Source organism: Phyllostomus discolor, chromosome 5, assembly GCF_004126475.2.
Source record: "Phyllostomus discolor isolate MPI-MPIP mPhyDis1 chromosome 5, mPhyDis1.pri.v3, whole genome shotgun sequence".
Classification (NCBI taxonomy): Eukaryota; Metazoa; Chordata; class Mammalia; order Chiroptera; family Phyllostomidae; genus Phyllostomus; species Phyllostomus discolor.
Genome location: NC_040907.2, coordinates 36,081,805 through 36,102,054, shown reverse-complemented (window position 1 = coordinate 36,102,054; position 20,250 = coordinate 36,081,805). Strand labels below are relative to the sequence as shown.

The 20,250-nt window shown below is 47.2% G+C and overlaps 1 protein-coding gene across 2 annotated transcripts in view; it reads left to right on the top strand.

The window, feature by feature from the left end:
- The window catches only part of TTC39A (tetratricopeptide repeat domain 39A), a 54,790-nt gene extending 41,535 nt beyond the window's left edge, over window positions 1–13,255 (top strand). For both annotated transcript variants that reach the window (XM_028512899.2, XM_036026069.1), the window contains exons 11-18: window positions 32–91; window positions 952–1,113; window positions 5,561–5,652; window positions 7,633–7,753; window positions 9,219–9,330; window positions 9,700–9,814; window positions 10,933–11,049; window positions 11,522–13,255. In XM_028512899.2, coding sequence (XP_028368700.1) covers window positions 32–91; window positions 952–1,113; window positions 5,561–5,652; window positions 7,633–7,753; window positions 9,219–9,330; window positions 9,700–9,814; window positions 10,933–11,049; window positions 11,522–11,645 — 903 coding nt within the window. In that variant the 3' untranslated portion in view covers window positions 11,646–13,255. The remainder of the gene's footprint in view (window positions 1–31; window positions 92–951; window positions 1,114–5,560; window positions 5,653–7,632; window positions 7,754–9,218; window positions 9,331–9,699; window positions 9,815–10,932; window positions 11,050–11,521) is intronic.
- The last annotated feature ends 6,995 nt before the right edge of the window (window positions 13,256–20,250 follow it).

Sequence of the window (20,250 nt, the reverse complement as noted above, 5' to 3'; positions counted from 1 at the left end):
CCCCCCCAGGCCCACATGTGTGTGTTTGCAGGGCGCCATCTTCCTGTTCTTCGCGGGAAGGATTGAAGCCATTAAAGGCAACGTTGACGCAGTGAGTAATGGGGTGCAGACTGGTACCAAGGACCCCTGGGGGGCTTGCGGGCCAGCAGGAAGTCAGACACACAGAGATAATATACTCAGTGCCAGGGCCCACTGGGAAGAGGCCCCAAGGGAGAACTAACAGGTGAGCAGGAGTGGGAGAGGCACTTCCAAGGCAGTCTGGGAAGCTGAGGGAGGCAGTGGCATTTGTGGGGTAGGATTTTGACAGGGAGATCAGGACCCGGGCATTCCTGGACAGGGAGGTGCTGGAGGAAGGCAGGGGCATGAGAAGACACACTTACTCAGGGTGTGGTGAGAGGCTGGAAACTGGTGAGTGCAGGGCTCCACCGCGGGGAGGGAACCACTGAAGGGGCTACAGAGGGGAGATCGCAGTCCTGCTGGAGACCCCAGCACGAAGCCAAGGCCTGGACGGACTCTGCAGTGTGGGGTTCTGGGGTCTCCCGCTGGCTCTGGCTGTGATTCCTCAGACATTGGGACAGATGCCCCTGGCCCAGGCCACTCCACAGGAGCTACAGAAACCTTTGGAGTTTGCTGTGAGGCACAGGCATTGTTACATCACTTTCATTTGAACATCGTCCACTGCCTGTAATCCCTCCAATATAGCTCTGTCCTGTCCTTTCACTTTGTGACCTGAAGACTAGAGCCCCAGAAAGGGACAGCAACTGGGTCTAAGGTCATGTGAGACTGAGGGGGGACGATCAGGACCAAAGCCAGTCTGCCGGCAGGGGGCTGGGCCACCGTTGCTGGAGGAGGCTGGGCCTGCAGTGGAGTCGGGTGGGTGCAGGGGGGTGCGGAGAGCAGAGTGGGCGAGGGCCAGAGTGCCCACCGTGACTGACCAGCAGGTGCCCACAGGCTATCCGGCGGTTCGAGGAGTGCTGCGAGGCCCAGCAGCACTGGAAGCAGTTCCACCACATGTGCTACTGGGAGCTGATGTGGTGCTTCACCTACAAGGGCCAGTGGAAGATGGCCTACTTCTATGCCGACCTGCTCAGCAAGGAGAACTCCTGGTCCAAGGTGGGCTCATACCCAGTGCTGGGGGACCCTGGGGGGCCAAGCCAACCCAGATTAGCCACGTGCCCCCAGACCAAGGACCAAGCCCTTGACTGGACACAGGTGTCTCCACTGGAACTTGAACAGAACCATAACTTCTAATAGGACGCAGGGCTGGGAGGGACTAAAGACCACGAGGAACAGAGAAACTTCAGACCTGTAAAGTGTCAGTCAAGATTTTTAGTCACAAGGGACGGAAACGTGGCTCACACTACAGGCGAGTGCTGGCCAGCGGCATGTTTGGCTGTGGTGGAAATGTTCTATTCCTGCACCGCCCACGGTGGGAGCCGCCAGCCGCATGTACATACCGAGTACTCGAAATATTCCTAGGGAGACTGGATGTTTTTCATTTTATTTTTAAATCATGTTTAAATTTAAAAGTCACATGGGCTAGTGGCCACTGTATGGGACTGTGTGGGTCTAAAACACACAAGGCTCATTAGTTCATACAGCAGAGAATTCTAGGCAAACTGAGTTCAGGTAGGGTTGGATCCAGGAATTCCAATTATGTCATCTGGGCTTGGTTTTTCCATGTGTGGCTGTGCTCTGCTCTATGACATCTTGGCTGTGTAGGCCGGTCCTCTCCATGTGACAGGAAGGGTGGCCATGGGTTGCCTGCCCCAAACTCGCATCTTCCCTTTGGTTTCAGCTGCAGCCCCATGACTTGAGCCTTCATGGTCTGGCACAGACGGCATGTCAGTGCCTGCAAACAGAGGGGTGGGAGGACTGAGGGACAGGGAGTAGAAGAGGGGTGATTCCCTAAAAGAAAAATGAGGTGATGTCCCCAAAAGAAGTAGCATGGGGGGGCATTAAAGAGATGCCATGTAGGCAAAACAAAGCAAAACAGGTGCCTACTATAGGAGAAAACTTACAGCATCAAGATAAGTGGTGAAATAAGTATTAGCCATTATTATCATGGTAATGACAGCACAAAATTCCGAACAAAGAGTTTAAGAATCATTTAGGTCACCAGAGAGCATCCAGTCTGGTGCTGGCAAATACACAGCACTGTGTCTCAGTGAGTTTAAGTCCCCATTTCTCATCCTTCCCCACCTCTGTGAAGTCCTTTTCCAGGACCCTGCCTGGGGACCAGGCTGAAAGGGATTTCTCTGGGTCTGGGCAGGTGGGGCTGGGGGAAGGGCAGGCTGTCACTGAGCTCTCAGCCCATGCCCAGCACTCGCCATTTCCTCCACACCGCATCCAATGAGGCGGAGGTTATCTCCACTGGGCGCACCAGGGCCACTGAGGCCAAGAGAAGGTGTGTGACTTTCCTCGCCCACGTTGCTGCTGGTGCCGACTGTGGATTTGCAGACAGCCCTGTGTGACTCACAAAGGCCTCTGCTTTTCCTAGCTTGCCCTGAGGCCACCCCGCTGTTAGAGGTGCTCCCTGTGGGCCTGGCATTCATTCTTCTTCACTTCCCACTCTCAGCAAGAGCACAGGCTTGGGGAACCTTTTTGAACCAGTGACCCAGAAGCCTTCCCGTGGCATAGGCTGAGCAGCTGGGTCCACCCACGTGGGGAAGAGGTGTGGGGGTGTGCACACAGCTGCTGTGCGCAGCAGAGGCAGGCAGTCTCCCCGTGAGTCAGCTCCGTCTCCAGCTCTCCGTGTGACTTTGGGGTGGTCAGCAACCCTCTCTCTAGCCCCTTCTTCAGAAGGGTTTCCTGTGAAAGTGGGGGTTGTAGCGCCCTGAGTTCTGGGGCTTCATTTATTCCTAATGTCCAGTCCTTGGCCACTTCAGAGTCCACCAACTTTCAGCTCTAGGGACTTGGCCTGTGGCTATGGCATCTCCCTCTGCCTGGACCTCACACCCCTGCTGCAGAGCTCCATGTTTCCCTTGGTTTGAGATGGCTAGAATCTGGGTGGCGACGCCTGTGTATTCAGTGCTGTAACAAGGGAAACAGAGCTCAGGCAGCACTGGGCAGCCCAGCCGAAAAGACAAGAGAGGCTTCTGGAAGAGGAGACATCTGAGCTGAGTTGTGGAGGAGGAGGAATTAGGGTGGAGAGTGGAGGAAGCGAAAGGACACCCTATGCCAAGAGAACGGCAAGGACAAAGGCTTGAAAGCCCTGGTGCTGCTAAGAAGCTGTGTGGCCAGGTGACGGGCTGTGGGTAGAAGTGCAAGGGGGACTACAGGGAAACCATCCCTGTTAGGCCACTCGCTGTAGATTCTTGAGGACAAGGACGATCTAACTGCGCAGACCCTGGCAGAGTAATCCAGAAAACTGTGGAATCAATGGGCAAACCGTCATAACTGGGGAGACAGGGCTCCCACAGAGGGGGAGGCTGCTGTTTTCCAGCAGTGTGGCCCCAGATTATTCCTTGATAACTGGATGTCCACAGGGGTCACAACTCCAGGTCACTGCATCCACCCTTCCTCCTGCTGACTCAAGGGAGCGAGCTGTCCGGTGGGGAGCAGGAGAAGGCTCTTAGAGGAAGGGCCCTCTCCTGGTGAGCCTGGCAGAGAAGGAATGATGACCTCCTAGGCAGAGGACAGGCACAGGCAAAGGCCGGGGCTGAGTTTCAGGAGTGACGGGGAATAATTGGAAGAAGAGGAGCCAGAAAAACAGGTCATGGAGCCCCAAGTGGCCATTGGGGCTTTAGTCTGGCAGGGAATGAGCCCTTGATGCTTGTGGCTTAGATTTGGGCTTTAAGAAATCTCCCCTGCAGTTGCTGGGCTCCCCTGCCTGAAGCTGGGTGTCTCTGATGTATTCTGGGCAGGGCCCAGAGGCCAGCGTGGTTAGAATGATGTAAAGGGAGCGGAAACAGCGGAGATGAAATTGAAGAGGAAACCAGGGGAGACTGTATGGGGTCTGTGAGAGGGGGTTTGGGTTTTGTCCTAAGTGTGGTGGGATATCATGAGAACATTTCAGGGACAAACTGATGTAATTTGACTTAAAAAGATCTATGGTGTGGGAAATGGCTTGCAGGAGACAGGAGTGGGAGCAGGAAGACCAGGTAGGAGGCCGTGTAGTCTAGGGCAGTAGGAAGACCCCTGGAGGCCTGGAGCAGGGGGCCGGCGTGTAGGCTGGTGCAATAAACGGGGTGAGCCACAGAGTTAATGGGACTCAAGAACTAGATGGGAGGTAAAGTCATGAGGATTTAGTGACTCAGTGCCAGGATGGGGAAGAGGGAGAAGGGATGGGTGACACCAGGAAGCTAAAGATGGGATGGGGAACAGGCTTTAGCAATGGGAAATATTTTTCCCACCACACCCGACAAAACCCAGCTTTTCCTCATTTTGTGAAGGGCAGACTGAGGTGCTGAGGGAAGAGAACTGGGAGTAGCCCTGAGCTTCAGCATGGGTGGGGCTGCCAGGTAGAGGCTGCTTTCCACCTTCTCCAGAGACTAGACTCCAGGATGTCCTGCTTCCTTTCCTCCTCCACCCACTACACTTCTTTCTGGGCTAATGGCAGGTAGGTAGCTCCTTGGCAGCAGCCCCAGGTGGCAGGAGCTGTGGTGCAAGGCTTGGCCACTGGAGGGCAGTACAGAGCCAGGCTCCTCTGGCACTGGATTTTTAAGGGGAAGGGGCACAGCTTTTCAGGATAGATCTTTGGGAGAAGGAAGGGCAGTCTGCACAGCCGCACCTTCCCTCCCTGTGGACAAGGCTCTTAAAGCCACACAAATATGGTGTCACTCCCAGCTCTGCCCCCAGCAGCGCTGAGGCCCTCTTAAGAAGCAGAAGGGGGGTACAGATTCCTTTCTGGCACTGTCTGTGGGGTCAAGTGAGGTGATGTATGTAAAGGCCTAGCACAGAGTAAGGCAGTTCCTCCAAGGAATCCTGAACTGAGCCATGACCCAGGGCCACGCTCACTCTTCGGGCCTCACCCTTCTTTTTTTATGCATCCCATACTTTGTGCTACCTATTTGTATCTTTGCTATACATAGGCTCTGCTCAGGCTGTTCCCCTCGCCTCGAAGGTCCATTCTCAGGGTTTCTGTGAATCTCCCAGTTGGCCTTCAAGGGCCCAGTCTGAAGTAACTGCTTCCCAGAAGCCCTTGCTGCCTGCTCTGCCTTCGTGTCTCCGTGTCTCCGTCCTAGCCTCAGCACTGCCCCTGCATCCGCTGGTTGCTGGAGTTGTTCTCTCCATTGCTTCACAGTGGAGAGGGTAGCAGCTGCTTTGACGTGGGCCCGTCCTGGATTTCACTCCCAGCTCAAGTCCTCAAGTTGCTTCAGCTCCCTCAGTTTCTCCCCTGGGGCTTGGGGATAATGTTAGCTGCTAAATGAGGTATTTGCGCCAAATGAGTTCCCAGTGAGTTGCCACGGGAGCTGGGGCCTCCTCAGCTGTTTCCAAAGGCAGAGTAAAATGTGGCATGCAGTTGGGCCGGCCTCCACCACTGGTCCTCACCTGTGCCGTCTGCAGTCGTGATGGGGTTCCTCACACCTGACTCTGGCTCTGCCTCTGCCTCTCACAGGCGACCTACATCTACATGAAAGCTGCCTACCTCAGCATGTTTGGGAAGGACGACTACAAGCCGTTTGGGGATGACGAAGTGGAGTTGTTTAGGTGAGCTCTACCACAGCACCCCCATTGCAGACCTCAGCCAGGCTCCGTCCAGGGCACCGGGCAGGAGGTGCTGGGGTGGTCATCGCCCCTGGCCCTCCCCGAGGATTGTGCCACAGCCCTCCATGCCCTTCCATCACCACATTCTCCTCCTGCTGCTTTTGGAACCTTTGTATCTGTTCAGAGGCTTGCTTTCATCAAAGTGGTTTTGTCAATGCCCTTTCCGTTGAGCCTCTTTCATCGGGTCAGGAGGACAGACGTGGATACCGAGGTCTAGAGAGGCCTGTTCTGCTTGCTGGGTTAACCTGATGCGCTCAGAGAAGCACAGTAGAGAGCCAGAGTCGGATCAAATAAACAGGATTAAATCCAGCCTCTGCCATTCCTTAGCTGTGTCACCTTGAACACTTTCAGCATCTATAAAATGGGAACAACCTCTGCCTTGCAGCATTGTTTTGCAAATCAAATAGAGGATATATTTATAGAGCCCGGAGCCACTAAAGGCTGTTTTTACTCTTATCTGTAAGGCCGGCCTGCCATGTTTGCCTTTGCTAAGGCTCTAGCGCAGTCCTCAGCCTTGGCAGGTTGAGCGTGGCGGACCTTCCCCGGTTGTGGTGAGGGCTGGCCTTGAGGTGGGGGTAACCTGAGCTTCCCCCAGTGTCTACCAGCGTCTTAGTCATAGAGCATGTATCATCTACTGAGTGCCTCTGTTTCTCCATCTCCCGCAACTCTCCCAGAAAGCCTCAAAGGGTGAGTATCTGTGGGGGAGGACAATAATTTCCCCTCTATTCTTCTACGTTTTAAGCTGAGTCCCCCTCCCTGTTATAAAAGACAGATTAGCAGGACAAAAACAAAGAGAAGTTTAATGACATGTATGCCTCCTTTATACATGGGAGACTTTATACAGGAAAACTGAGTAATTCTCTGAAATGGCCCAAGCCATCACCTTAAATACCGTCTCCAGCTGAAGACAAAAGATGGCTTGGCTGGGGAGCCAGTTATTCGAGGTTTTCAAAGCACAGTAGAGGGTGTGATTGTTGTGCAGATTAAGTCTCTACTTTCTCTATTGGTAAGTTTCTGGAGAGTCACCCTCCTATCCCTGTTACAGAGAGGGTGGTGATACACCTGTACAGATGGTATTTCCCTTATAAATGTAAACGTCTCTCACAAAAGGTAACCTCTAGGTTTTTAGGAGTTTCTCCTATGTCTGCTATTTCTTAAAAATAACCTGCCTAAAATAATCTTTATGCCAAGAGGTCATGTCGTGGGGTGACAAATTCCGCCCCCCTTTACGTCATCCTCTCCATTTTAGAAATGAGAAAACAGGCCCCGAGAAGTTCCACAATGAACAGGCAGGGGAGGGGTCTGGTGGGGAGGACCTCACAACTAGGTCCAGCTGTTTCCTGGGCTTGGGCGGCTCAGGCTTGAGGGTCACAGCCACACCCTGTGAATGTGGGAGAAATCGGAGAGCGGGATGGAGCTGGGTGGGTGAGGCCCCAGCGGTGGAGGCTCGCTTAGCTGCATACCACATTTTATTCTACCCCTGGAAACAGCTGAGGAAGCCCCAACTCCCACAGCAAGAGTTAATTAAAGGTTCAAGCTGTGAGGTCTTGGGCAGGCCCCTCCCTTTCTCTGGATGCTCATCTCCCCTGTGAAATGGGGTCAGACTTCCACTGGGCCCTCCAGAAATGGGGCCTGAGAGTGGAGGGGACAGCTAGAAGGCAGAGCAGGCTGGGGCGTCACTTCTGCCAGCTGGTGAGGAGGAACCCCTTGCCTGGCCACAGGAAGTGGTCAGGTCTTGGGACAGGGCCTGTGAAATACGGCCATTATGAATCCAATACTGTTTCGTCACACAGATGAGGAAACTGAAGTGCAGAGAGGTGCCAAGCGGACACTGGGCAGTTGGGGGACTCTCAGTTCTCTCCTGCTTTTTCTCACCCTGCCTGCCTTCCCCACCTCTCCCCCCTCCCCCCTCATCTCTTGCAGAGCTGTGCCAGGCCTGAAACTCAAGATTGCTGGGAAATCTCTACCCACGGAGAAGTTTGCCATCCGGAAGTCCAGGCGATACCTCTCCCCCAAACCTGTCTCTTTACCAATCCCTGCTCTGGTGGGTCAGAGGCTCGTGACTGGCTCTGCACTCCAGTTTGGAATTGTGGGGATCAGCTGAGAGCCGGGGGTACAACCATGGACCCAGAGGAAGTGGATGAGGGAGAAAGACCTTTGTGCCTCCAGGGCCTGAAGAGGCTTTCACAATTCACCTGGGACTGGGGGGAGGGCAGATGAGTCTGGCTGGCCCTTGCCTCTGAGAGAGTGCTGGCCTGCTGGGTGTGGGGCTGGGAGTAAGGAGACAAAAGAGCAGCCCCTCCTAGACTGCTCCATGTGCCTGTCCCCAGGCAGAGGCACCACTCAGCTGTTTGTGTTTCTACCCTGATTGTTTCAGTCTTGTCACACAATTGTAGTTGTTGTTTACACTGTTCCCTTCACTGGATCTCGCTTTGCTGAGGCCTGGGACCCTGCAATATTCCACTCTGAAACAATAGGAATAGCTGACATTGTTACCGGGCACCTGCTGTGTTCAAGGTTCCTTACACCCATCGCCTATGGCCTCCTTTGATGCTGGCAATATCCCTCTGAGTAGGTGCCAGTGGTAGCCCCATTTTACAGACAGGGATACAAAGCCCTACTAGGTTAAGTGATAGAAGTAGCAAGATAAAATAATTTTTCCAGGTTGCACAGCTAGTGAGTTAAGAGTCAGAATTTGAACTCAGATAGTCTGGTTCCAGAGACCATATTCTGAACCACTGTTATGATGCTCATTCCAGGCATGATTTTAGCAGGCATCAGAGAAGGTTCCAGTTTGTTAGGAGTCCTTGTTATTCAAATGGTAAGACAGCCAGAAAAGTAGAAAGGGTCTTCAGAGACCTTTCATTGGTTCTGGTTCTACCGTTCACCAATTGTGTGGCCTTAATGGAAAATGGGATAATATATAATTGCCCATTTCATAGTACAGTTATGAGAATCAGCTGTTAAAATGTGTTAAATAGTTCATAAATGAAAAAGTTCGACATTTTTTTAAAAATTTATTTGAGATTGATTTGTTGTTCCACTTATTTATGCATTCATTGGTTCCTTCTTGTATGTGCCCTGACTGGGGATTGAATCTACAACCTTCATGCATTGGGATGAGCAACCTGGCCAAGGCCAAAACGTTCAATATTTATAGAATTTATTTAGAACTTGTATCCTGAATATCTCTAAACAACTTTTTAAAATATTTTATAAAATAAAGCTATTATAAAATTGGAGGTGGTGCTGTAAGGAAGGGCAGGGGAAGTACCTATACAAAAAATTTAGGGGAGAATTTCCTAACCTATAATCAAATGCCATCTATGCATAAAATGATTTCTGTGATTAAATATATTGGATAACACTGTTCTAAACAAATTATTTCCCCAAAATTTAGGAGTTTAGAAGGGCCTTTTGTGATCCCCTGGTCTGAGATGCCCATTTTACAGATAGGGAAACTGAGGTTCCGCTGAGGAAACCTGACTGACTTGCTCCCCTGCCCTCAGGAAATGATGTACATTTGGAATGGCTACGCTGTGATTGGGAAGCAGCCAGAACTCACAGACGGGATACTTGAGATTATCACCAAGGCTGAAGAGATGCTGGAAAAGGGGCCAGGTGACTACCCCAGGCCCTTGAACCTACCAGGCTGGGTCAGACCACGGGACTTTCAGTTGAAACTTCCTCTGCTTTCTTACTTCTCTACCCTGGCAACTGACCTTTGCCTTTCTAGAATGAGCTTCAAGGACAGCTTCTCCAAGAAGCTACCCCCTGTCCCCCAGGTAGAGTCAAGGCCTCCCATGGGCTCCCACAGCCCCTGGGCTTCCTTCTCTCAGCCTTGATTTCACTCTTTTGTCGTCGTCTCAGTATGTCTTTCCTTCCCAGTGTGAGTTCCCTGAGGATAGGGACCATGTGTGAGTTACCTCTGTGTTCCCAGGGCCCAGCAATGATCAAGCCTGTTTTCTTCTCTCACTGCCCTGTTCTCAGAAAATGAGTACTCAGTGGATGATGAGTGTTTAGTGAAGTTGCTGAAAGGCCTGTGTCTGAAATACCTGGGCCGTGTCCAGGAGGCTGAGGAGAATTTTAGGAGCATCACTGCCAAGTAAGTGCCTCTGGCTGCTTCCGATCCGCATGGCCTACTGCTGGGCGAGGTTCTCTTGGATAGAATTTTCACACGTTTTTCCCTCATGTGCACTCACTCCAGCACATGGCCTTACCTCTATGCACCGTGCATAGTGTCTACTCTGCGCCAGGACACGTGCTGGGCGCTGATCATTAAGACCTCATCCCCCAGGGCCACCGGATTGCTTAACTACAGGAGCCCATCCACACTGAGTTCCCTGTGAATGGTGCCCCCTGAAGTTTGTAATTCACCAACTCTGCCCTTGCCCTTGGGGATCACAAACGTTCCAGATAGATAGCTACAGGCAGCTCAATCTGGTAAGATCAGGGCTGTGCTAGGGAGAAGCACAGAAGATAGCAGGTGCCCTGAGGAGGACCCTAAACCCAACGCAGGATACCAGGAAAGGCTTTCCAAGTATGCCGTTTAAATTGCGAAGTTTATCAGGCAGAGAAAGCAATGGAGGAGTTTTAAGTGGAGTAGGTTACAGCACGTGCAAATGCTCAGGCACAGAGACACCTGAGGCTGGAGGGACAGTGATTAGGCTCTCCCTGCCTGTGTGAAACTATAGAGGGAAAGAGCTGCAGACAAAAGGTGGGGGGAAGGGTTCCACTGCACAGGGCCTGGCTGTCTTTCTAGAAGACTGAACTTCATCCTGCAGAGAGAAAAGAGCCAGGAAAGATACCAGACAGGGCAGGTCTGGGTCCTGTCCTGCCCTGCCCAGTGAAAAGGGTGTTTCTGGGGCAGCATGGTGGGTAGGCTAAAGGGACCAAATTGGAGACAGGACACTTCCCAATATAATTATTCATTCAACTTGGGAAAAGCAGGTAGGGGACTCAGGTGGGAGTAGGCTAAGGATATGACAAGAGCCATACGTTATTAGGAAGTTGGGTCCCAGGTGCAGAGGCCTGGAAGGCTCTGCTGTGGATCCTAAGCCTTTGTAGGGGTAGGCAGTGGGAACCCTCCTAAATTGTAACTCAGAGCTGGAAACACCACTTGAGGGCATGGGTTGGATCCTTTCACTTGGAGAAGGCTCTGGAGGAGCCTGAAGGGCGTCTCAAGGGCAGGGCCTATAAACAATGTCCTCCTCTGTCTCACAGTGAAAAGAAGATCAAATATGACCACTACCTGATCCCAAATGCCCTGCTGGAGCTGGCCCTGCTGTTCATGGAGCAAGGCAGAAATGAAGAGGCTGTCAAACTCTTGGAAACTGCCAAGTAAGGCTAGATTAGCCCAGGCATCAGCGAGGGAGGTTGTGGGCAACGCAAGATGGTAGTCTCGAGGGTGGACCTGTGTCCCTGGGAACCCAGTTCTCACCCAGCATGCAAAGACTTCCTCAATTTACCAGTGAGGAATTGGAGTCCCAGAAGTAGGGAGTGAGTTACCCAACGTCACACACAAGTCAGCCACAAGGCTGTGTGAAGCTTCAGGTCTCCTTCCTGCCTTCTAGCCCATAGAGCTACCTCTTGAAAACTTAAGCCTGGGGACCCGTCAGGACCAAGAGCAGCTCCTGAGGGCATGATATCTGGGTGAGGAGATACACAGCCTCACTGCTAATCCCTACTGGGCAGGCCCAACACTCTTTTAGATGGATAGGGATTTAAACCTCTGCAGCTCTTCCTTGGCTAGTGGGCTGCCACAGCTCACACTGGAGCAGCCTCATGTGTCTGATTCTCGGGTATCTTCCAGGCAAAACTACAAGAATTACTCCATGGAGTCAAGGACACATTTTCGAATCCAGGCAGCCACACTCCAAGCCAAGTCTTCTCTAGAGAATGGCAATAGAACCATGGTCTCCTCAGTGTCCTTGTAGTTTTGCGCAGCACTCCCAAGCTGGAAGACAGAGACAGCTGAACAGAGCTCCTGGAAACATTTCAAAACTGATCCCCTCGCCCTGCCCTGCCTTCGGGGTCCACCGGTGCTCCAGTGAGATGGCGTGACCTGAGTATCCGCGAAGAAGCCAAGCTGGCATTTTCACCAGTATGGCCAAGGTCCTTTGCCAAGGACAGAGCAGGTGGAGCCCTCTGCCTGCCCTATCACATATACGGGTACTTGTTTTTCACTGTGATGTTTAAGAGAATGTACGCGCAGTTTACATTTTCCTTAGAAATACAATGATGGGATCATAGTTGGCTTTTTTAAAAACCACCAACCAACCACCTGTATATCTTTGCTTTAATCCTTACTGATCTGGAGGTAAATCTGTATGATGCCAAAGGCGAAACTGCTTTTCAAAAACTTCAGCAAGGTCTCAGCTACTGGGGCTGGAAGGACCCCAGGAGGGTCTGCACCTCAGGCTTCAAAACTTCTGGGGGCTGCACAAAGACACCCCCTGTCTTACTCCTTACACTTCATTTTAACTCCCTTTGTATCTTCCCAATTTAAAAAAAAATCAAACTTATCTTTTTAGTGAGATAATTTTCATTTGAGTGGATCTGCAGGAAAAAAGTCAGTCTCCACCAGTCAGGAGCGGGGATGCTGGGCCGGACAGGGAGCTGTGCGGCTCCTTCTGTGCCAAGAAGTTTGCGGGGAGGGGTGGTTCTCAAACTGAAACCACTGGGAGTAATCTGAAATCTTCTGTACTTCACTCTGAAGTACACTTATTTACTGACAGCATTTTTCTGGTTATTCTTGGCCTACTGTATATGTTTTAAACTTTTTAGTTAAGAGAAAATAGATATTTAAGTAATAAAACTTACATGCTTAAAAGAGATCATGCAACATTGATTTCAGTAAAATATGTGTTGCCTGAATTCTTAGGGCAGAAAGTCTGGATCAGAAACCTGTTTTATTTAGATAATATGATACTCTAAAATTTTTAGAATAAGTCACCAACATTTAAAGATGGGGAGATTTCACAAATCTTGTTTCCAGCCTCTTATTAAAAAAAAAAAGATCCAGCAACATTGTGCCTTATTACTATAAGCAACAAGGCAACAATCACTTGGAGCTGAACACAGGTGTCTTCAAACACTTATATTATTACCCTGCTGGTCCCTAAAACCACCTGTACTGGCAACTTCTGGGACTGTTAAAATGAGAACTCAAGTTCAGTGACCAAGTTTTAGCATTCAGAATCTCATGACAGCACACTTCAATTTAACCATTTCCGCAGAAAACTCATGTACACAGTAAAAATGTTCATCTGTGAACAGGTCACTAAAGAACATGAATGCAATTTCTGTAAGGGAAGGACCACAGACAACTTTCCAATCTTTCAGCACTGCTGTATTTAACAAACACTCCTGAGCACCTTGCCAGTGGCTGGGTGGGTTAATCTACTAACATACAGTCAACCAGCTTCCTCTGACAGATAGTGGATGGGTTTTAGGTAAGGCATATTATCATTAGGGAAAGAAAGCAAACTGTCAGCAGAGATGCTGTGAAAAATTTTTTCTCATTCTGTTAGGACTAGACAAAAGACTAATCTCCATAGAGCAGTCCTCTGCAAGCTCTATCTCCTCCAAAGCCTGGATGCTGGGAGACCAGCCTGTTTCTAGGTTGTTGGGCAGGGCAGGGGTGAGAGGGTGACTACAGGCAGGCTGCTGAGAGGACAGCTTTCTGTAGCTCCCCCACAATAGGTAGGTTCTAACCCTACCTATTGCTGTATAAAAGCAGCACTAGACATAGGATACCAAACATAATTTGCAAAATAGTTTATTAAAAAAACCCTTTTATTTCAACATTCATTTTAGGTGCTTTTGCTTGCATTTTAAAAATTTATGCCAGATGGTTTCCTTGTATTTGTTGCTTCTTTCTTGCTGGGCTTCATTAATTAGCCCAGATCACCTTTACCTCTGTCTGCTGCCCTGGCTGCAGTCTGGCTGATAAGAGAAATCAGTGGGCTTTGTCTCCTTTATCCCATCTGCAGCTTGAGATAGTCTATGAAAAACATGCGTGTGAGGGAGGGTGGAGGGTGAACACGCAGGGTGTCTGACACCACTTATCCTAGTGCAGAGGCCTTTGAAGGTGAAAATTCTGTTACGAGCTTCTCACTGTGTCTGCTTTGAGCCATTTCTGGTTACTTCTCTTACAGATCTTTCCAGCACATCTGCCCTGGATAGGGAGCTGATCAGGTGGAGAGTTTTGGCCTAGAAATAAGGAGACTTCAGTTCTCATCCCTGCTTTGCTATTGATTTTGAGAGTAACCTTGGGAAAGTCATAGACCTCCTGAAAATTAACAGCTTGGGCCAGATTATATTCTTTCCTGCTGTCGACAGTCTGATTCTCACTCTGGTTAAGTCTGTTGGTGGGTTTTCATCTCCAAAATGCAGCAACAGATACACAACTCTCTACTTTTTGCCAAAGCCTTGTGTTACCAATCTACTCAACCAGAAATTACAGGCTTCCTCAACCTGGGGCCTCGACAGGAGCCCAGGATACCCACAGAGCAAATAATCCTCATTTGGGGCAAGTCTATATACCCTGTGCCACACACAGGAACTCAGTTGTCAGGAAGTGGCAACTATGTAACATGACCTGAACAGGCCCTTGACAACGGAAAGTCTACCTCTGCCTCTCACTGGTCACAGGCCCTTGGGGCTTTCGGCAGTGTGCCGGTCCCTATCAGTTCTCCCACGTGTTGGCAGGATTCCCTATTCCTTATCTCTCAAGTCAGAACCGGAGTGCTTCCAAAACAGCTATGGTCATTCACAGCAAAAGCATGACCTGAGAGCAAAGCCAGGACCCTCAAAGGCCAACACCACCCCAAGACCTGGCTGAGGTCCCGGTGGGAGACTCCCAGCAACTGAACAATAAACAGCACCAGGAGGTTTTTAGAAAGCCCTAGCCTGTAAGTACTAGAACTGTTCAACAAAGGAATAAAGTCTAAAGACACTTTTCTCGAGTTACTCCCAAATTTACTTCTAAAATGACTGAGAACAGACAACTTATCCTTGTTTGCCTCAAAATTAAAGCTTCACAGTGTGCTTTTTCAGTAACTGTTTCCTATGTCCTTGGCACCATCACACTAGTTCAGTAATAATGAGAGGTGCCTGGATTTCAAAAACCATGCAGCCAATGGGCACTTCTCACTCCTGTCCCCAAATGCAGTTTCCAACGTTGGAAAGTGTCATTATGCTCGGGTTAGCACAGCTCCTGCGAAATCTGGTGCAAAGCTCATTACTGCCCAACAGGGTAAGTCCAAGGAGCTGCATTTGGGGGCTTGAAAAATTCATTCCTAACTTAGCAATCTATGAATTGCCTCCACTGTATAAAGCCAACTATCAAATGACAAAATGTAATAGAGCCCTTCCTTTGTGAAAACAATTATTGAAGGTCACAATGGACTTCTAAAAGTTGACATTCGAGTTTAATCAGACACGTCACAGCTAATACCTCACAAATGACTGGACTGGGTTTTCTTGTTTTTCTTCACATCATTAATAAACACTTCTGAACACCAGACACTATATATATGTTCTGGGTGGGAAAAAATAGCTAGTATCGAGTGCTCATTATTTACCAGTTGCTATTCTGAACACTTTACATATTTCTAATCCTCATAACCACATTAATACATAGGGACTATTATGGCCATTTTACAGACGAGAAAACTGAAACATCAAATAACTTGCGTAAGACCACAGTTACTATGAAGCATAAAGATCTGAAGCAAAGCAGTTGCCCATGCTCTGCTAAATTGCTGGGGGAGCTTAAAACGATCAGATTAAAGTTGAATCTGACTTATAGTGACTTGGGCCACTGTTAAGGTAGTAGCTAAAAGCTCAACAACCAGAAATCCTTGGCTTGGAACACATGAGAGAACATATGTCTGTGTGGCAGCTTCCCTAGGGCACTTGGCTTCATGAGGTAGGGACGGGGTCTAACTTGGACAAACCCAAAAGAAATCAAAGGCAACTCTTAAGCAACAGTATTTGCTCACAAAATCATCACGGGAAACTGGAGGAAAAGGCATGATCGAATCCCCCAGATGGACAGGTGGAGTTCTGGTCAGCTACTCCACAGACAAGAAGTGAAGCCTGAACAGACACAGAGGCTCAGGCCAGGATTGAGGCTGGAGGGGTAGCAAGCCACGTGCTAAAAGAGGTTTGGTGAAGACAGTAAGAGGCAGGAACGTTTGACAACTGGGAATCGCATGCTACACGCATTAAATTTTAAGTTTGGCTGTCCAGCCAAACACATCTGTGGGTCAAAGTGGTCCATAGGCCAGAAATCTGTCACTCCTGGATTGTAGCCTTCAGGCAACTATCTATGGAAAGAGACTATGAGCAAATTTACAGTAAGAGAAAAGCATGCTCTCCTAAAAATACCAACATTAAGTTCTATTAATTACATGGGGTAGTGGAAAAAAGAGCACAGACTGGATTCAAACTTAGTTGAAATTATTTCACTGCTTTGAAAATCAGTTTACACTTACATAAAATGAGGCTAATGCCCACTATTTCACAGGATTGCTGAGAATAAAAAGAAATAATGAAAACACCCTAGCATAGCCCCTAGTATATTAAGGGAGTATGTTTATTTGTCCTCATATACTGTGGGAAGGCAGTGGTGGAGTAGGCCTTGGAGATGACTGAATCAAGGGCTCTAGTGCTTCTCCATCTCTTGGCTCTGACCCTATGTTAGATGGGGTACTGCGCAGACAAAAACAAGAGGTAGCCACACTATGTCTTTTTTTTTTTAAGCTCATATGCAGGAACTATGGCTTGCTACATTCCAAGGTAAAGGGAAGGATGAGGACAGTGGGTTCAACCTGTGGCACTGGTTAATGACAAGAATTGCCAGAAAGTTGTTTTTGCCCTTCTTGCCATCCTCAAAAATCCTGTGTATAAGATCCCTATTTTCCAATGGGGACTTCCTTGGTGGCTCCCTTCCTTGGTGGCACCAGAAATGCTCGGATTCCTTAGGACCTGTCTTCTTCCCCACTCTCCTCCCCTTCACTTAATAACTATCAATGTCCAACTGTCCTGATCTCATGGAGCTTAGTCTGATGAGGAAGACATACAAGTAACCACAGAATTACAGCCATGGTGTAAGTAAACAGGATGTGTTTCGTCCAGAGGATAAGCCAGCCATTGGAGCAACCTGAGGGAGTGAACTACAGGGCAGAAATTCTAATATCAAAAGATCTGAGATAGCAATGAGTTGGATATTTTAGAAAGCACAAAAAAGAAAGCACAAAAAAGAAAGTAAGTACATGAGGCTAGAAGGTAGAGTACTATGAAAGAAGACAGACAGAAAGCCAACTCTCTTCATTAAAAAGTTTGGATTTTACTCTCAGCAGTGGGAAGCTATACAAATTCTAAGTGGAAGAATGACATCATCCAATTTACTTAAACTTATTCTAGCTGCAGTGTGAAGAATGGATTATATAGGGTTAAACTTGGAATTTTGGAGGCTGGTGCCCATGCCAAATGCTTCCAGCAGCACTTACCTCTGCTTTGTGTAAAACTGCTGGATAAAAATACATCTTCTCTTCACCAGCTACAAGACTTAGGGAAAAAAATACTTTCAATATGCTAAGTGAGAGGCTCTAAGAATCAATATAAGTTGTCATTTCATATCCTTTGCTCGTCACAAAAATCAGAAACCCAGCTTACCAAACTTCAAGAATATCTTCAAAGCTATTAACTCAAAGTTTAAGAAATATAGTCCTGAGAATGGTACTTGCAATAACAAACCATCTCAAAATGCCCTACTAGATACAATACCTGCTAACTACCACAAAGAATGTTTATAAATTATTCTTCCTCATGTCAAGATAACATTATATTGATTATTAGTGTAAGCAAGGCCATGAAGACAAATAGTTTGTAAAAAATAATTTTCCTTCCCCATATACTACACACCCTAAAACTACAGCTATTAATCTATATTCTGTCTGCTGAGTTCAGTGACCCTCATAGACAGGTCAGGATTCTACACTGTCAAAGCTCAAGGACTGGCTCTGATTCTGGAATTGGCAGAACGTAGCCTATTCTCCCAACTCTAGCATGGAGAGTGCTGGAAGTAATCTCAATGTCTTTCTGATAGCATAGTCCAGGCTTCTCATTTCATACAATGCTTTGGGATCCTGAATGATTAAATTAACTACTACATGGTCCCCAGAGAACAGCTGGGCTTACCATTTTTCAAAGCCAACCAAATCTGCTCTGATCCATGTGGCTCAGTTGGTTTGGCACTGTCCCGTAAAGTGAAAGGTTGCCAGTTCAATTCCCAGTTGGGGCGTGTACAAGAAGCAACCAATTGATGTTTCTCACCCTCTCTCTTTCCCTCCCTTCCCTCTCTCTAAAAATAAATTAAAAAATCTAAAAAAAAAAAAAAAAAAAAAGGAAAGAAAAGCCAACCAAATCTTCTTGCAAGTATTGAGAGTTCACCACTGTGACCACACTCTTGAGGCAAACCCTCAGTTACCTATTTCAACTTCTTTTTTTCAGTGCCAAGAAACCTGGAGCCTATAAGCACCGATGTTACAGAAGGGGTTCAAAGCAAACAGGTGCTGCTCCCCCTTTGAACACAATCAATCTTAGACGCCTAAAGTGTACCTTATTCATAATGCTGCTTTGCTCTTCATTTGTATGCAAAGGAAAACAAACTTTCTGTGGAAAGCATCCAAAGATGACTACATCTTCCAGTGGACAGTAACTTTTCTCAAGAAACAAAAATGTAAAGGAAAGTTAGCATCTCTCTTAAAGTTTCCTAAAAAACTTTATGATATGATTAAGTGGTTTTAGTCTGTCAATCACAACAATCAGATGGTTCCAGTTACTGTCCTGAGCTAATGACTATTTCTCAGAGTGACAAAGCAAACAAGAGAATAATGTGGACAATTAAAGTGTGCAGATAGGTCTGACCCCCTTCTGTAAAACTTCACTGATGCCTCTAACAAAAACTTCATGAATCAGTTACTGGGTTATTTAGGGATTCATTGGGATTTTCTATTTCCATGCTAAAGAATAAGAAAGTAACTAAAGGACAAATGGAAAAGCAAAGTCTGAGCACTCTTACCTGAGCAGCCAAACTCTGAATAATCCATAAGCACCCAATACTGTTGTTATTTTTTAAATTACCCTGTGTGATTTTAAAAAGGATTGGTTAGAATTTAAGTAGGCTAATCAATTTTGGGGAGATGTCTTTACACTCAGAGGCTCTCATAAAGGGAATTACAAAGTATTTAAAAAATTAAATTTCCCAAATATATGTGCTTCATCCATTTACTAACTTCCGTATGTTTTAATATAAACCCTAATGTGTCATAATGTAACTCCTAGGAACTAAAAAAATAGATGGAGGTTATTTTTCTCTAGCTAAAAATACTGTAGGTGCAGAGCTACCAAACAGTCCAGCAAGTTTTCTCTAAATACATAAAATTAACTTACTGTATCTTTTAAACTACGTAGGAAAAGTACTATTCTAAGATGTTTATATAATGTAATTCAACCAAACATTCAGTTACTTGATTAAACCCTTATGTTTTGCTTAAATCACAACTAAAGCATGTCTAAATCTCAAATGTGAACATTAAATCACTACCTGAGCATAGGCAAATACATATTTTGATGTATACAGAAGTGAGAAAAAATTCTTTCAGAAACTATTTTTGATAGCTCTTAGAAAAATCTCACTTAATAGTGGGTCAATCAGTAATTGTATTCAGTGCAATAATGAACACTTTGTAGTTGGACATTTTTACTCTATACTTTATTTAACAAGCATTTATTAAGCACTTAAGTTTTGAGTACCTCTTCCTAAGGGAAAAAAAAATGTATATAAAGAGATACACGGGTGGATCTAAACTTCTAATGGGCTCTCACACTCATGCCTCCTGTGATGGGGACGTCCTGAACCAGGCTTGTGTCTCAGGGAAGTTCAGGTGAGCATACTACTAGAGCAGGGGAGCGATCCAGAGAGGGTACAGAAGGAAGCTAACACACTATTTCCTCTGGCTTCCTTCTCACCCAGTAAAAGAGTAGATGATCTTTAAATTCAGATGAGTAAATTTAATATTACTTCAGGAGCTACGATGAAAAATCCAACTTTTCGCATGTCCACTAATTTCAAAATTAAAGGCTTAAAAAATTACTTGAGGTTATGATGTCAGCTATGATGCACTTACACGCAAGTGAATCAGCTGACTGAAAAACTGACTACTAGCCAGGTGCCTTTGTAAGCAGAGGTAGACACCAAACTGTACACATTTCTAATTTATGCCAAAGAAACTTACCTTCAATTTTATTGTTATTCCTTTTTTAAAATGCATGCTTCCTTAATGAAGGAGCTTTGTACGTGGATAATCTGCTACTTCAATGTTCACTGTATTCTGTAAAATCATACTGTTTTAATATCACACGGGATACTGATACAAGGGGAGAGTCTTATAATACCTCTTTAAGAGGTTCTCCACAAGGAACACTCATTGAATTGAAAAGGTTTGTGTGAACCCAACTATAAGTATC